This window comes from Lonchura striata, chromosome 15 (assembly GCF_046129695.1).
Source record: "Lonchura striata isolate bLonStr1 chromosome 15, bLonStr1.mat, whole genome shotgun sequence".
NCBI lineage: Eukaryota > Metazoa > Chordata > Aves > Passeriformes > Estrildidae > Lonchura > Lonchura striata.
The window spans coordinates 9,552,006-9,570,420 of NC_134617.1; the positions used below are offsets into that span (position 1 = coordinate 9,552,006).

Sequence of the window (18,415 nt, forward strand, 5' to 3'; positions counted from 1 at the left end):
TGCTGTCTAAAAAGGTCATTATAAACGCTGGACTTCCAAGAACTCTTTCAGTATAAATTGTTTTAAAGAAATGCAGCACAGCCTTTTTAACCTAAGCACTACCTGGTGGTACAATTAAGATAGTATTCAATGCTCATGATTTAGAACTGAAAGCTTAATTGCAGAGTAGCCAACAGCAAGAATTGTTCGGGTCGGAACGGAGATCAGCCAGTCCGACCCTCGGCCAGGGCCGGTCACCTGGAGCAGGGGACACAGGAACGTGTCCAGGGCGGTTTTGAAAGCTTCCAGAGAAGACTCCACGTCCTCCCCGGGCAGCCCGTTCCGGTGCTCTGCTACACACAGCATAAAGTTCTTTCCCGTGTGGAAGTGAAACTTTCTGTGTTTAGTTCACGGGGAGCGCTCCTGTCCTGTCTCTCGGCACCCGCCTCGGAGATACCTAGATGCATTAATTGCAGGGAGAACCACAAACAGTGCCGCACAAAACGCTCGCCAACATCGTCTCCCGACCCGGCAGCAGGCGCTTGGCAGCCGAGGGCCCTGCCCGGCCTGCGCCCCGGGAGGAGCCGGCGCGCAGCACCCGCGCACGGGAGGGGCCGGCACCGCCATGCCGGCGACCCCTCACGGCAGTGCCCTGGCTCCCGCCGCGCCCCTCAAACGGACCCTTCCGTGGGGAGAGGGCCAGCCCCCGGGGGCGCAGGAGCAAACCCGGGAAGGAGAACGAGAACCGAGACGGAGGAGAACCGGGACGGAGAACAACCTCCCGCCGCTCCCGGGGCGCGCTCACCGCCCTCACCGCCCCCTCCCCTCAGAGCGCACTCGCGGCCCCGCCCGGCGCCGCGCACGCGCCGTCGGCTCCCGCGGCGTCCCCCTCCCCGCGGCGGGGCCGGGGCGGTGACGTCAGCAGCGGCGGCCATTACACGGTGCGGAGCGAGGAGCGGCAGCGCTGCCGCAGCCGGAGCGCCCCGGGCCGCCCTCTCCCCGCGCCCGCCCGCCCGCCCTGACGCGTCGCGGCCGCCGCCGCCGCTGTGGGGAGCGCGGATCGCAGGGGCCCGCGGGGCGGTGCGGCAGCAGCAGCCGGTGAGGAGGAGGAGGAGGAGGAGGGGGAGAGCGGGATGGAGGAGAAGGTCTTCACCAAGGAGCTCGACCAGTGGGTGGAGCAGCTCAACGAGTGCAAGCAGCTGTCCGAGGGGCAGGTGAAGAGCCTCTGCGAGAAGGTGAGCGGCGAGGGGCGGCGGGGAGGCGGCGGGCCCGGGCAGGGAGCTGCGGGCAGGGGCGGTGCCGGTGCCGCTCGGCCGGGCGGGCCGGGGCCGGGGCCCGGCGGGGGGAGCGGGCCGGGAGCCGGGGCCGGGCGAGCCGCGGCCCCTCGGCTGTGCCGGAGCCTCGGCTCCGCCTCCCGCCCGCTCAGCGCCTCCTAAAATGGCGCCGCGGCCGCGATGGATCCTCGGGAGAGACCCCCGAGAGACCCCCCCGGTTAAAGCACTAAATCAGCCCCCAAAAGCGTGAGTTAGTAAAATGAAAATAAAAGCTTGTGGTAGGCGCTTGGAAATTACACGCGGTAAAGAGCTGCTTGCTTTGATTTTTTTCTTGTATTTTTCATTATATGAATAAGCGCAGACACGTTTATAACTAATTGAAGGGTAGATTAGCTTTGGGGTTTTGGTTTCCCTCAGTAGGGTTCTGGGTTTCACGAAATTCACAGAATAAACATTCGAGTTCCAATATAATTTCGTATTTCATGGTGATGGTTTGAGACGTGGATATTACAGGGCAATGTGTTGATTGAGACATTCATAGCTTAGAAAGGTTGTAAAGCCAACCTAGGACAGATTGCATTTTGGAAATGCAGGAAAATTTTGTTTTGATATAATCCAGAGGCATTTTCCAGTCGAATTCTGATTCTGGATGTAACGTAATAGTTGAGGAGTGGTGGTGGTGGTTTTTTTGGTTTTTTTTTTTTAATTACTGATGATTTTAAGTATTTCTAGACTGAAAGATGGTATATTTATAAATTTTTTGGGAACTGGATATTAAGGAATATATGAAGTGATGGATGTACTGGCTTCTAAAGAAGCTTATGTACATGCCACAGAAAGTACCTAGAATATTTTAATATTGGAATCATGTTTTCACATACTACACCAGGTTGTTTTGGAAGCAAATTGATTTGAGATCACTGTCCATGAACTTAATAAAGAACTTGCAGTGATTTTGGCCAGACCAGCTCTTGCTCCAGTACAGATTTTAGTTCACTTGTATTCCAGCAACTCAACAGTTTCCATTTGGTCCAGGCTGTGTGTTTTAAAGGCTGTTGCAAGCGAGTGGCAGTGTCACCGCCTGGCTATTTCCATGTGCGTCTCCAATGACGGCGGTCCAGCTGCTTCCTTGTATTGCTTTCTGTGAGAGGCAAGTATTTCACTTACCATCGTTTATAAACTGATGGGTACTGAGTCCTGAATCCCACAGGAGTGGGTGCATATGGCCCCATTTTGTGGGGTTCTGTGGTAACTTGCAGGACCATGAGGGATGTATAATGTACAAAAAGTTTTTGATGTACTGGGGGTTTGGTTCAGTGAGAAGCAGGCATACCACAAGACATTCCTTTCAGAAGATACAGTCCCAGTCATCAGTGTTGCACAAGATGACATTATCATTTTTTCCCAGTGAAGAATGGAAATGAGCTGCATTTATGGATAAATGTGCAATGCTCATCACCAGGATGATGGTAAAGGAAAAAAGCAAAGAAAACTTGGTGTCTGCTTCTGTGTGTTGAGATGAGAGACCATGAAACTGGAAGAGAAATCTGCCAATCGCAATGTTCTTTGGCAGCAGCCTTCACGTTGGCTGGGCTGGCTCTAGGGGAGCTCTGGGTGGGGTAGCAGTTCTCTCTGTGTGCCCAGTGTGTGGTCAGCACTGTGCAGAGTTCAGCCACCGGGCTGGTGATGTTAGGGAAAGTTGATTTGTTGCTGATAACTACAGGTGGATTTACTTGGACTTTATGCTAAGAGTAGTTAAGTTTGTTCATGGTTGCTGATGGAAGGAGTTGGAAGTAGGCCCTTGAACTCTGAGTTTACCATCTTCTTTTCTCCACTGTGTTCATGGAGGTGGGATGAGAGCTCAGTTCGGCACCTTTGTTCTGATGGACAGCACTTGCTTTAATGTGTTTCCATGTTCCCAGCACTGACTTTCAGAAATCTCACTGGATTGTTCTTTGTTTGGGCTATTTAAGTAGTTTTGTGCATATAATCACATCAAAAGGCTGGTTTTCATGAATAGCTTATGGACAGTGTCAAATGCAGCTATTGTTCCAAAGCACAGATAAAGACGCTACTTAGGTATAGAGTGTTGTTCTTCACCATATTGAATTACAACTGGGGCTAGTTAAAATAAACAATATATAAAAAAAAGAGGGCTTTTCCTGATAACACTTTTTGATTGGATGATCTCCCTGACAAGTATTTCTTGATCTGCTGGGGCTTCCTGTGTGCAGACTGGTGCCTCTCTAATGAGAATAAGCCTAAGGGCTCTCTCGTATTTCAGTATTGATAACTGAAGAAATTAACAGGTTTTTATAAACATAATAATTGTGGCCATTTGTGCATCCCAGTTACTTTCTTGGTGTGTCTTCCACTGAACCTGGTTACCTGGGTGATGGTGGTGGTGGGAACTGGGCAGAAACATCTTTGAAGTCTAGAAGTAATTTGTAACCATGAATAATACATTATACTTTCACAAATGATTTGAAATAATCAACCTCTGAGTGGCAGTTAAATAATTCTAGGCTTAGTACGTGCTGCGTGTTTAATGTTACATCAGTTGAGTAGCCGATTGTGTGTGTTTTGCTTCAGCATTTGAGAAATGCAAGTTCTAAAGAAGTGGTCAAAATATACCCAGTCCAGTTACTGTTACATGTCAGCAGTGTTTGTCCTGTTAGTGCTGAATTGTTTATTGGCAGAGGTGAAAGGAAGTCCTTTATTGCCAGGTGAGAGGTTTTCTACTGGCCATTTTGAATGAAAGGATGCTGGTTTAGTTTCTTTCCCATACATTGTGACAGTGAAGGGAAATGGTCTTGTTGTCTCTGTGTATAGATGCCCTTTATCACAGGAACTGGGGTGTGGCACATAGCTCAGGGAGGTGGGATGACAGTCTAAAATTGCACAAAGGATTGAGGTGAATTTTTGGATAGAGTTTGCTTTGGTTATTGCAGAAAGTATCTAGTGCAGGTGTAGGCAGAGGTATCAGAGCCACTCCCTCAAAAACACTACTCTGTAATTTAGGGAGTTTGAGTGTGGCATCTCCAGTTTTTGGAGAGAGGGAAGAGTATTTGGTCATCTATTACTGTGTAAAGCGTTTCAGGGTTCTTGAATTGCTAGTGAAATGCCTTTGAATAGATAGTGCTGCTAGCCAAAATATTTTCAACTAAGTGAAGGGCTGATACTGGTAAAGGCATTCAAGGTTTGACTCCTGCAGTTTTTATCTGTAACAATGATGTTGGTTACATTTGCTTTTTGATTTGTCGCCATTGCTAATTTTATAGCGTAGATGTGTTTCCGGGCTGTACTGTTATCTGGCGTGTACCTTGTTCATGGTGTATTTTTCTATTTTTTTTTCCTGTTGTAGAATTTTCATTTTAATATCTGGTCTTCCAAGTTAGATGTTCTGTAGCCAAAGGTTACCCACTGCAGCTGTGTGAGTTACGCAAACTCATTTAGCTTATGTTGAGTGACTTAATTCTGAGAGGACAAGTATGTTTCCGATGAAGCTTTCTTTTAGGTCAAAAAAAGCCTGTGCAATCAAAGTTCAGTTCTTGTAATACATTAAACTTATATGTTCTGTGGATCCTACTCCTGTGTTTTAAGCTGAGCTGTCTGTCCAACTTTTTTCAGAGGCACGTGTTCCCTTCTGCTTCCTATGCTGTTCAGGAGTTGCCTTTCTTAGCTGATTATTTTGGCCAGAAGTGGATGTTTTAAACTATTTCCAGCTGCATTTGCAGAGGCTTTTCCATTAGCTAGCTTTTGTATTCCCATATCCATCATGTATAACTAACTATTCTTCAGACTAAGGTGATTGTGAAAATTAATGTTCCTGTCTGAACTTGCTGTAAATCAGCCAAGAAACCTGCCCTAACAGAATTCCCAGGTAGTGAGAGTATGCCCTGAGTGGTGGGCTGTGCATTAGGCAGGTTCTGTGTTCCTCTGCCCCTGGCAGAAGAGGAATGTGCGGTGTTGCAGTTGTGCCTTGCCACTGCCCTGGCTTCTGGATTCTGTAACAAGGGAGTGCTGCTGCCAGTGGCAGGAGGGCCCCTCAGCAGCTGTTCAAGGGGCTCCGGGAGACTAGAGGGTGGTTTAGGGCTCCTTTGTTGAACGTACCTAGGGATCAAGTCATTGATGGGGCCACGTAGTTACACCTTCTATCTCTGAAGAGTTACAAGTGTAGTGTACAAAGCCTTTTGGAACACTTAAATGACTGTGTTTTAGATTATTCTTGAAGACTTTAAAAAAATTGATGCCCAGTGTTCTGATTTATTGTGAGGTTTTTTTCGTGGTTTTTTTGTGGGTTTTTTGGGATTTTTTTGTTTTGTTTTTTTTTTTGTGTGTGTGTGTGTTTTATTTTGTTTTATGTTATGGTTGATAATGAAAAATGGAAATTGTCTCTTTCCACAGAAGGCATTTGAAGTGTCAGCCTCACCAGCCTTTTCACCTTGTCTGGATTCACATAGAACATCTTGATGTATATATAAAAATTTAGGCTTGAATGTGCCAGTGATTGTGCCATCAGCAGCTTTCTGGGTTGGGTTTTTCTTCAATTCTAGTAAGTTCTGTAAAAATTGGGTTGTGCTAGCAGTGCGGTGTTTGGTTTGCTTTTTTGCTTTTTAGTTGCAATATTAGTTGTGATCAAGTAGGAGTGAAAGATACTTGTGTTGTTTTGGGCATAGTTTAAGCTAACAGCAGGAAGCACTCCTAAGTCAAAGTTCCTACTTGAGTTGTGCCAGTTTGAGGCTGAAGACATGGATGAGGCTCCAGGACTGATGTCCTCTTCCAAATCTATCTGTGCTGAGGCTGTTGCCTCCTCAGATGTGATGACAGTACTGCTCTGTGATCACTTCTAAGCCATTTCCCTGGGTTGCCTTGCCCAGCACAAAACCCAAACCTGTCTGGCTGTGTCTAGCCTTGTACAGCAGATCTGTGTGAGGGGAATCACAGGAGCAGGGATTGAATTTTCACTCTTGCTTAGGAACCCTTAAACATTATGCTGTATTCAGTAATGTTGTTGTTAAGTTCTTTTTTTATTTTTTCAGGTAGTATATATTAAGCTGGAAAAAGTTTATTCCTAAGTAAAGAATGAATAAAGAATGAATAAGAGAGCTCAGTTACTCAGTAGCCAGGTCTCCAATATTTCTGCTGAATATTTTGAACATGCTTTCCAATATAGGTGTTTCTGATTTGCTGGTTGGTTCTAATTCTTTCTTGAGTTTTGGCATGCTGTCCTCAAACTGGTGTCCTGACCTGTAGCATGGCTGTGTTGGAGTTACTGGAACAAAAGGGTTGGAAACTTTCTGAGTTAATTTCATGAAGCTGGACTTGTTGATGTCAGGCACAACTAGTTTGGGAGTAGTATTTTTTTAATATAAATGATTCAAAATGGGTACAGGTTGTTCTACAGAGAGGACTGAGAAACATCCCTGTAAGTGGTCATCTTCCTGCATTGCTGTTATTGATGTGTTCCTTGGAGCTCCCATGAGGCAAGGAAGGCATAAGGGTTCATTGGTTATTTGACATGTTATGTTTTTTTAAAGAAATTTTTCCTATATTATTTTTCTTCAATTTAATGATAATAAGATCTTTCAGAAGACCCTCTTTCTATCCCCACTGCTCTTGTCAACTACTGATTAACAGCCTTTCCCCTTCTAGATTTGCCTCTGAGGGCAACAACACTTAACAGTTACTCTGAACGTATAAGACACTACTGAACTTTTCATATGGAAATGTTGAGGGGGCTATCAAGGTTTCCAATGGTGTAGGTCCCTACTTTTGTAATACAAAGGAAGGGAGGGTTATTTGGCAGAAGTTTGCTGCTTGCATGCTTTCTTGTAGGCCTCCTAGAATTTACAGGCAATAAAGGAAAGTGGTGGTCTTACTTTAATCTTACAGCAGTCCTGGCATTGGGGTTGCTCTTTTGGTTGGCTAATACCTTCTATTTAACCTGGTCTCTTCACCTTCACCGAACAGAAGAGATTAGAAATGAAGGTGTAGGTGTAGTCACAAATCCAGAGAGAAAGCAGATGCATCCACTTCTGTCCTGGCAAAAGAGTATTTTGCTGCTCAGTATTTCTATGTGGATGGAAATCCTGATTTTACTTTGGAATACTAAATAATTAAATGTCAGTGAGGAGCCTTGTATTTTAATTTCGTTGCTACTTATGCATTCATGCTGAACTCCTTAGTGGATTGCGAAGTTCAGTGTAAATCAGTTTCCCATTTGGGTCATGTGTAATCTCACTGCCATGCCTCCTTCACAGAAGGGTATTATTGGAGGCTTAATTTATCTAGTTTTGTTTAAAATGTCAGTGAATTAGAACACCTTTTGCTTTAAAAAATAAGTCCATCTTTTGTCTGAACCTGCTCTCTTTCCTCCCCAAGTGAGGAGCAGGGAAATCTTTAAATTGAAAAGCATTGACTCTGCAGAAGAATTGCTGACTGTAATGGATGACTTTGCTTGGAACTGGAACCTTTTCCAGGTCATGATGTTTGAACAGCTAAAACCAGTATTCATCTCAATTAGCTGATCATTGTGCCTTTAGTCACATCCTGTGCACCTTGGTGACAGGAAATTATGGGTGTGGTTGAAGTCTTCAATCTCATCAAAATATCTGTATGGTAACTACAAATAACTATTTCTTGGTTACAGTGGATGCTTCTCATTACACACTTTACTAGGCAGCATGGTGGGCTGCAGGTGTGAATTCTGGTCTGCCAAGAATGACACATTACCATCTGCAACCATGACTTTGGGGCTGTGTTGTGTAATTAAAATAATGGTTGTATTTTCTTTACTGAGTTAGTAGTGGTAATCTTTTGATGACTGGTTCATAGTGCTGCTTCAAGCATTGATTTACAATTCTACACAGAGACAGTGGTATTTACTGTTTGGTTTGGGTCTCGTTATTTTCTTCTATGTGCCCCAGAGTTTTTCATGGTAGATAATTGGTTACTTGTTGGAGCTCATGCTAGAATGTAGGGACCTAAGAAGGGGTCAGAGTAATTAAGAAATATCTGGTATATTCTGGAAACACAGAGGAATTTGGGTACAGATTAATTCAGAGGATTTTGTAGAAATGGACCACTGGAAATTATTTCTGTGAGACGAGGTTGATGATGTACACTGCTTGTGAGGGAAACTTGCATATCCTCAGCACAGAGTGAGTTGAGGAGGTAAAATAGATGGATTATGGCTTTTATGGCACTCAACTCTGAGCCTTAATTTGTAGCATATAGGATAAAAATATTTGGAGGGTACAAGGGAAATAAGAGATACATCTGCATGCATACAACCCATGCATTTCATTAAATAAACTGAGGATCTTAAAATCGCATGGTAGTGACTTTAATAGTCATCTTTTCAAAATCCTTGTACCGTCTTAAAACAATGAAACTGATCTTTGTGTTTTAAGACCAGCATCTTGCAGACCTATGTGCTTTGTAAACAGAGCCACCAAAGCAGCTTGGTACTGTTCAGCTGGGTCTTTAGAAGAAGTGCAGCAGGCCATGAATGGTTTAATTCTTAAGTGGTAGGTTGAGTTTTTATGCAGTTCTACTCTTTTTATAGTGAAGTGAAAATTGGTTGTTTTCTTGTGTGTTTAAACCAATATTGGTTTTATTCTTGTTAAGTCTTGGGATTGTACAAGTTTTCACAGAGAAATGACTGAGTAAGCCAGTATCAAGTCACAATGAATTCCAGTGACTATGACTAAGCTGAAATTTGATACTTATTGTTTGTTGTTTGAACTTTGAGATTGTTCTGAGTCAAGTATGTGACTTTCCACCTCAGCAGTAGTGTTTATGACAGCATTGCACTTGGTTCTTACACTCTTCCTGTGTAACTGTCTCACAGCTGTGTGTTTTTCGTCTTTGACTTCATTAGTAATTGTCTGTAAAATTAGCATTTATCAACTTGAAGTAACGTGGTCTTTGCAGTCTTATTCTGTATGTGTTTGCACTTTATTTTGAAGTCTGAGAGTGTAGTGCTGAAAAAATAATTAAACTGATTTAGAGGCAGGATTTTACAACTGTAATATGGTAGGTTGTTGTTAACAAGTTTTTGCTTAAGTATCCTGCACCACAGAAGTTTGACTTGTGGTTGTATTCTTCTATGTAAAAAAGATTAATTAAGTGTTAAGAGGTGTAGAGAAGTTCAGGGCTGTCTTAATAGTAGCAATTGTTAAGAACTAAAAAAAGGCAGAGAACAAAAGAACTAATAGGTGCTTGAGAAAATCTGTTTATGAATTTTATCGTTTGTCTTGATGATAGGCAGTGAAGCCTGGATGTTTCAAAATGTTGATGTCAAAATACTGCGTTGTTGCCCTATTATCCTTTGTGGCAATAGGTCCTGTGGTGTTTGAAGTTTAGGGGTTTGTGTGTGTGTATCTGTCTTGGTTCTCCTTTGTCAGATGATTGGATCAAGGAGTTTTCTGCCTTCTGCTGAAGGATGCTGAAGAGTGCTCTATTGCTTCTTCTCCCTGAGGAAGTGTAGGAGAGCTGTTGATGGGAAGTCCATTTGTTGGAGAGGAGGATGCGTAGGGGGAGGGAGTTATGTGATGTGCTGACTGAGCAGCACCTTCAAGAATCAGTAAAAAGAGGGAGTGGAACCAGGTGGAGTTGCTGTGTGTGATCCAGTACAAGATTGGGGCATAGATACTGCAGGAGTAGTATTAGTGATCACTTGCCATTGTGAAATTGTAGTATTAAATGTAGTGTTGTCTTACCAACTTGTGTTTGTATTGTGTTATGGTGTATTAAAAGTCCTTTATTTTTTACTTTTTACTTCTTATAGGAATTGATTTATTATGAAAGTTGGGATATAGCAGACTGCTTGTTGGTGGCTTGCTTTCAGGATGTTATTTTTTCTAGTTTCAGCTCTGCTGATGCTCTTTTATAGAGCCAAGTAGAGTGTTTAAGCACTTGAGTATGTGCCACTTCTAATACTGTGAGACATAAGACTATAAATGAACCAAACAGTTCATAACACAGTGTTGCATGAAACTGGTTTGAAAACATGGAAATGTTGGAATCCCTGCACCAGCATTCCTCCACTGCAGGATTTAAACAGAGGTTGCTGTTTTGCAAATTGACCTGGAACAGTCTTTTTCCATCAGAGTAGCTGTCTGACTTCTCTGTGTGGTTGGTCATGTGTGTATCTGAGTGATTTAATATTTCAGAATCTGTGGAAGCAGTTGCTAAGAACTGCCATTCTCAGCACAAACACTGCATACCTTTGATGAAAAATGAATGCTGCATTCTTTGTGCTGTACTTCAAGTGGGTTAAGAAAATCCAGTGGTAGAAACATTCTCATTAAAGAGTAGGTTTTTTATATCAAACTCCTGTAAGCATCTGTGATGTTCTCTGTCTAAAGGAGAATTAAACTGGCTAATGCTTCAGAATGTAAGGGAGTATTAGAAGAGGCTAAGGCTATTCAAACACCTTGAAAACATCCGGTGAGTGTCACGTCATTAAAGTTAACTCAAGTCAGGCTATCTTAAAATACATCTGCACTTTTAGCATTGACCACGAACCAGGAATGACCTATCTTTAGTACTGGGCACAGTGCAAGTGGAAACTGTCACATGAGACTGACTTTTGATGTGAATATGTCTGCAGAGTGACATCTAAAGCTTTATGTTGTGCAGGGTGCTTAGCCATGCTGTATTTTTTTTTATTTCTTTGCAATGAAACATTGAATTTAATGAATTTTCATCATTAAACTTAGGTGTTGTTTCTGTTTGAAGTGGTGACCATGGTGGTCAGCCAGGATGATGTGTGGGACAGTGACACCACTTTTGGGTGGGAGTGTCAGCCACTTTCTTATAGACAACTTGGGTTATAGAATAGAATATATTTTTTATATATTTTCTTGTAATTGAGTTAATGAGGTAAAAAAGGATCATTTTTTAATAGGAACATTGACTCTTGAAAAACACGGAAATCTTAGTAGATGGTTACTAGTAAACTTGTTACTATTTATATTTTTAATAGCTTCTTGATTTAGCAAATCATTGTGGCATGCGTCTGGTGACTGTTCTGAGAACAAACTGTAACAACTGTCTTGCATTATTTCAAAATTACCTTTCTGGTGCTATATTTAGCCTGTGCTTCTTCATCCAAATTACTTTTGTCTGCAACTTTGATATCTACAATTTTTGGGGAAAAAATGGTGATGACAAACAGCGTACCCACCTCTGGTTTATGAAGACACAATTTGATGTTATTAGTCTGTGTTTAATCACAAAACTTGTTGAGAGAACTTGTGCAGTAGTGGCCTGCTCTGTAATTGCTGGTACCAGTGGATGTTTGTTCTCATTCTGCTTCATGCAGGACCCCTCTGCCTTTGCAGGTGGGTTGAAGATGTTTGTACAGGCGAGTGCCAAGGTATTGGTGGTGTTTTGGCTGTGTCTGAGTTTGGGCTTTTGGAAGTAAGATGTCGCCAAGTTTTTTAGATTCAGTTTTTCAAAATACTTAAAAACTTCTTAAGTTCCAGTAGTTATATTCATTGTTCTATGCTTTGCAGAACCATTTTTATAGAAAGTCTGAAGTTTTGCTTCTGATACCGTCCTCAAGGAGGAAAAGTAGCCATGCAACTACTAATTATTAATACAGGGTTTAATAAAGTAAAATGCTGTTTTAAGATAAATGGCATTTAAGTAAACTGCTCCCTCAAGTGCTTCAGGGAGGGAAGGAACGGACAAAAGCTCCTACAGAGAGCAGGTAGCAGAGTTGGAAGTGGTAGAGTGTGCTTTGGATAAAACAGCTCTTCCTAGACAAACTCACCCTTTATGTGCTTTTTTGCTTATAGGCTAAAGAAATTTTGACAAAAGAATCCAACGTACAAGAAGTGCGATGTCCAGTCACAGTCTGTGGAGATGTCCATGGACAATTTCACGACCTCATGGAACTTTTCAGAATTGGAGGCAAATCACCAGACACAAACTATTTGTTTATGGGGGACTATGTTGACAGAGGATATTATTCAGTCGAAACAGTCACATTGCTTGTAGCTCTTAAGGTAACTTTGCTTCTCAGCTTTACAGCTTTATATAAAATATATCATTACTATCCTTACTACACTTAATATCTATTATGATTTTCACTGTATTGGTATTAGAGCTACTGAAACTGACTTCTTAGCTTTCTTAGTTTTACTTATTAAAAAAAAAAAAAAATGTTAAGGTGCAAGCCTGAGCTTTATCTGAAATGAGTGTTTGTTTTACTTGCCTAAGTAGCAATCTTTAAGAATTTGCTTGGAGAGATCAGCTTAATGCACAGGTGTAATGAAGTCCCCTAGTAATAATAAATACAACATGTAATTAAACTCGGAAGTAAGTGGCCATTGAAGATTAAATAATAGCCTTTAAGGGGAAAAAAATACTCATTTATTTCAATTTTCGGAATGGTTTGGTTTTAGTTGCTTTATTGATGTGTGGCAGGGATTGAGGAGTGCAAATTCTGTTCTGGGGAAGAATTGCTCATTGATGTGCTAAAATAAATTCTCCTGTTTAGGTCCGTTACCGTGAACGTATCACAATTCTTCGGGGGAACCATGAAAGCAGGCAAATCACACAAGTTTATGGTTTCTATGACGAATGTTTAAGGAAATACGGAAATGCAAATGTTTGGAAGTACTTTACAGACCTTTTTGATTACCTGCCTCTAACTGCCTTGGTGGATGGCCAGGTATGTTGACATCTGACAAACTTGAATGGTTTTGATTGTAAAGGGAGTTCTTAACATTGCATTCTGTCAGCTCTCATCTTCAAAGGAATCTCATGCAGATTTTCTCATAATTTATTCTAAACTGTTCCAAGGGCACTGATTAATGCAAATAAACTTCATGTTTCTTAACTTGCAGATTTTTTGTCTACATGGTGGCCTCTCTCCATCTATAGATACACTGGATCACATCAGAGCACTTGATCGCTTGCAGGAAGTTCCCCATGAGGTACTGAAAAGTAATTTTCTAAGCCAGTGAGATTGATGATTCAGCATGTATTGGGGGGTTAAGCTTGTAGGCTGAAAATGAAATTCAAATCAGCTTAGCAATATTAAAGTGCTTGCTGTCTTCCTGTTCTGGATTTTTAAAAGGAAAAATGAGAGGCATGTCCTTGCTTAAAGAAGGAAACATACTAAGTCTTAAAAGAGTTGTGCAGGGGTGGTGCATGTGCAAGCATTTTTGGGTTTTGTTGGTTTTGGTTTTTTGCACTTCACCTCTGAAACATCATCTACATCTCTTACAGGGTCCAATGTGTGACTTGCTATGGTCAGATCCAGATGATCGTGGTGGCTGGGGAATTTCTCCTCGAGGTGCAGGTTATACATTTGGACAGGATATTTCAGAAACCTTTAACCATGCTAATGGCCTTACGTTGGTTTCAAGAGCTCATCAGTTGGTAATGGAGGTGAGCAGGACAGCCTGTGTGTACAAACTTTGGATTGTGTCCTTGGTCCATTGATTCCATGCTCTATGTGTCAGAGATGTGTGTATGCTACTGTGACAGGTGATGATCCAGCTAAGAATATTCCAGAAACTTGACATTGACAGCATTCATGTGCTGCTGAAGGAGTTTGACAGTGGAATAACCTTTTTTTGGCTTTGTTTTCCTGAAAATGTACAGTAATATCTCAAACCAGGCTTTGGTACTACATGTGGTATTGCATTTCTGTGTAGATTAAAAGTTTTTAAAGTGTGTCTCTTGAAAAAAGGTGTAATTTTTATTTTTAGCTTGGATGTGTGCTTTTGTTCTTTGTCTCCAGTTACTCCCAGCAGTTCAGATTTTTAAATGTATGTCTGGACTCTGGTTTCAGTGATCACAGTTGAAGGTTTAGAGTGGATTGTGTACTTCAGAATTGCTGTTTTAACTATTTAATGCTAATGCAATGGAGAAATATTGCTAGGTGTTTTTTGTTTTGTTTTTGTTTTTTTTTTTAATATCTAGCTCATATTTACTAGTAGGAAGCAACCTATGAAGGCCAAAATTCCTTTTTACACTTTTTCTCTCCAGAAGAGAAAAAAAGGATACAGCCTTAAGCTTATTTAAAGTAACCCTACAAATGCCACTTAGGGCTGTGTGCATTAAAAGGCTGGTTTGTAGTCAGGTGGTTGCATGGGGCACAGTAACTTGGTTGTCATAATAATTTTTTCCATCCTCTCCAGGGGTACAACTGGTGCCATGATCGGAATGTAGTAACAATTTTCAGTGCTCCAAACTATTGTTACCGTTGTGGCAACCAGGCTGCAATTATGGAACTTGATGATACTCTAAAATATTCCTTGTAAGTATGTTTAAAAATAAGAATTGCGTTGCCTGTGATTTTAAGATACCATTTAATTATGTTAAAGTATGGGGGTTTCTTCCTCTCTCTAAGCCTTCGGGAGGTGGAGCGAGTGTGGAATTGTTGGGTTAGTCACATTTAAAGTCTTGGAGTCAAGCCTCTGGAACAGTTGCTGTTGAGATCTTTTATCACATTAAAGTGAGACTCCTCAGTGTTGTTTTTATAAGTACCTGGACTTACAGTGTAGGGATGTGATTTGAGAGCAGGAGTAGTCTGTGACATCTAAGGTAATGCATTCCAGTCTTGGGCAGGGGACTTGAACAATCTTTGAATTCTTCAGGTGTTGGGATGTCAAGTCTTTAAATGAGATTTCTAATTAACTACTGCAGCAGCAACTTTACTAGTAAATGAGACAAAAGCACCATGCAAACTGCCCTCTTTGATAATAACTCAAGACTTTAACTTTCTAATAGATACAAAAGTTCGACCACTTTGAGTCTTAAAGCTAAAATTAATTTCTTCCCAGACCTTCATGGTAAGAGGAATTTAATATGTGTTGGTTGAAAGTACATACTAAGAGGAGTGGAAGAGCTGGAACATGTTCTAGAAAAGTTAAAACTTGGTTGATAGAACTTAGAGGAGCAGTGGTTTAACACAAGTGAGTCTCTGCAATTCAGGGCTAGAGCATACCTGAACGTAAGCTGAGCTCTTGTTTTCATTGACGTCTGTCTCTTCAGTTTGCAGTTTGACCCGGCGCCACGCAGAGGTGAACCGCATGTTACTCGTCGCACCCCAGACTACTTCCTGTAAAGAGATTTTAGACCTGTACAGTATTGCCATGAACCATATGTTGACCTAAAGAAAATGGGAAGAGCAACAGTAACTCCAAAGTGTCAGAAAATATTTAACATTCAAACTTTGTTTTCACATGGACCAAAAGACGTGCCATATTCAATACAAAGCCTCTTGTCATCAACAACTGTGACCACTTTAGAATGAACCAGTTCATTGCATGCTGAAGCAACATTGTTGGTCAAGAAACCAGTTTCTGGCATAGCGCTATTTGTAGTTACTTTTGCTTTCTCTGAGAGACTGCAAATAATAAGATGTAGACATTAACACCTCGTGAATACATTTAACTTTCCATTTAGCTATAGCTTTATTCAGCATGACTGTAGATAAGGGTAGCAGCAAACAATCATTGAAGCTTAAAGAACATTTTTAAAATAAGTACTGAGGCCTCATATTTGTTCTGAAACTGTTTTATTTTCAGGGAATACTGTTTAATTTAATTGTATTGATTTTTTTTTTTGTCTGCACTCAGTTCCCTTTTCCACTCTGCCCTACCATATTGTCCCTTGTAATTGTCCAAGGATAGTGAATTACTTTGAACAGAACTGTTTTTTTCTGTAAAACAATGTTACTGCAGGACAGAGCTGCAGTGTTTTTCATAATAAACTTGTGAACTAAGTATGGAAAAATGTCAAAATTCTAATTGCATCTCAGGTCAACTGTGGTTTAATAAACTAACATGTAGCTGGATGGATTTTATAAACTTGCATAGAAATTTCCACCTTCTAAATAAGTAAAACTGAGGTAATCTGGAGTGTGCTGGAAAACTCTGACCTTCTGAATTCTGTCCCAGGAAGGTGCCTGGGCCTGTGTCTCACAGCTGAGAACAGCTTGCTGGTTACTCACATGTTGCTCTTTCCCTCTTGGTGCTCTACTGAAATGCTCAGAAATGGAAGACTATAAGTTCGCTTAACTGATTGCTTGTGGCTTTATTTCAAGTGTAAATCTAAGTTTGAGTAATTTACAATGTAGGTGCTAATACTTAAAAAACAATTTTTCTGAACAACTAAGAATAAAACCAATTTTGTAAATATTAAAGGAAACAACTTGAAGTTTAGTGCTACGTGTATTTGCCCAGGCTTCCATTCTGAAAAACAGTGGTATGTGGTTTATGTTAACTTCTGTTTAAATATTTCCTTTCTACTAACTTCAAAATCTGAATCCTAATTTGATGATTTGGTTCAAAGCCAGAATTCAAATGTTAAACCTTCTTGAGGCTTGTGTGTGAAACTTCTTGGGTACATCTAAATTATGTACCTGGCTGTTGACTTAGTAGAAGGTCTCTTAATATTCAGATTGTTTGAGACTTTAAGTTTCTTGGGCACAGTGTAGATTCTGTAATAACATGGAGATTTGTTTTTTACACTGCTTGTTTCTAAGGGAACACACAAATTTTGCAAGTGTTGAACTCGCCTGGAGGTCTAGTCCTAGCCATGTTTTTCTGAAAAGTTGGAGTACCACTTAATTCTTTAACTTGAAAAGAAGATGCTGCATTTCAACAAGCATTGCTTCATCCCCTTTCAGAAGGGCTCAAGTGGTTGCTTTTCCTTCAGCAGAATTTGAGTCCTGTTGGGTTCCAAATGGCTTCTGGAGAGCTCAGTCTGCTGTAGTTTGATCTTGTACAGGAAGAAGTGCATGCCTAAAATAAGTGCATCTGAAGTTGCTTTTTTTAGTATAGTGGGAGCTTTGGCTTTGATCACTATTAAAACAATCCTTTGCTGAGAGTAGTTCATGTTCCATTCCTGTCACTTGTCTTTCTCTATGTTTGTGTAGATGGGACTTTGTGCTTTCATTGACACCATTCCTTCAAGAGGAATGACTTTGCCCTATTTTCTGCTTTTCTTGTTGCTTTAATTGGTGTGACTCATCTGCTCTGGCAGGGAGCAGTCCTTTCTTTGCTTCAGTTTCTGTACACAAATCCAAGTGCTTGTTAGTAAAGTCCATGGACAATGTTGGAGTCACTCCAGTTTTTGTGCTTTCCTCTATAATTATGTTGTGATGGTCTGTGTGAAGATTCCAGTGCAAAAACCACATTGTTTTCTTCAGTGAAGAAAAAAATACATTGCTGTGATGGAGCACTGAGCAGCTAAACTCATGTTTGGAAAATGCAAGAGAAGAAACAAAGATATAGATAATTGGGGTTTGATTTATTGGTAACTGATTGGTACTGCACAAACTTCCTTTGCTTCAGCCTGTGAGCTTGGTGGCTGCAGAGAAATGAGCAGAGTTTGGAGATCATTGGCAATTCCTCCATCTCTGCTCTGCCTGCTGCATTCCATGCAGTACAAAATAGAGGCACAGCTGGAACTCCCATATTGTGGTAGTTCAGTGTTGAAGTGGAAATGTCACACCCAGTTGTTAGTGGGGAGGGCTGACATTGGGGTTTAGATTATCAGAAGGCAGTTGGGAATGAAACTGTACTTCTCCATGAGCTGTTTTTTTTTTCTTCTTTCTCAGAACTTGAATAGAGCCAGGAGTATTTTTGGACAAAGGGGGAGGGTTTTAAGCTTTCCAAATTTCATTTTGTATAAGTCACTGGCCATTTCATGTCAAAGTGAGCACTCTGAACTGTTGCAGGTGTGTTCAAGAACTAAGGGCCCATGAAATCAAGTATGTATTATATACATACAGAGATGGATAGATTTGCCAGATTTTTTCCCCCCTTCACCCTCTTTATGCACCTTTCTTCTGCCTATTTCCACCCTGTGCTTTGTTCCTCTACTTATGGCCCTCCCATTACAGACCCCTGGAGCTTGGGGCTGGCTGCTGCCCCAGTCCCTGCTCTGTTGCTGCCCAAGCTGCCCCTGCAGGGGGATGTTTGTCCAAGGTAACCAATGTGTGTGACTGTCACCTGGTGCTCTTTTCTGATTGCTTTAGCTGCCGATGCTGCTGTACACACTCAGTATCCCTGCTCCAAGTGCTTGGGCAATGTTACCTCATTTAGGTCTTCTGATCATACCCTGGCAAGATACTGGATCCATGGGAGAGTGCAGGTAGAGTGTTGCCTTCTTCCCCCTGTGTCTGG

General features: G+C 41.5%; 1 protein-coding gene across 1 annotated transcript; it reads left to right on the top strand.

The window, feature by feature from the left end:
- The first annotated feature begins 994 nt into the window (after window positions 1-994).
- Window positions 995-16,093, top strand: PPP2CA (protein phosphatase 2 catalytic subunit alpha). The gene is made up of 7 exons (XM_021549547.3): window positions 995-1,214; window positions 12,065-12,274; window positions 12,769-12,942; window positions 13,118-13,207; window positions 13,503-13,664; window positions 14,420-14,538; window positions 15,276-16,093. The coding sequence occupies exons 1-7, from the start codon at window positions 1,113-1,115 to the stop codon at window positions 15,346-15,348; spliced, it is 930 nt and encodes a 309-aa protein (XP_021405222.1). The 5' UTR covers window positions 995-1,112; the 3' UTR covers window positions 15,349-16,093.
- Window positions 16,094-18,415: the final 2,322 nt, after the last annotated feature.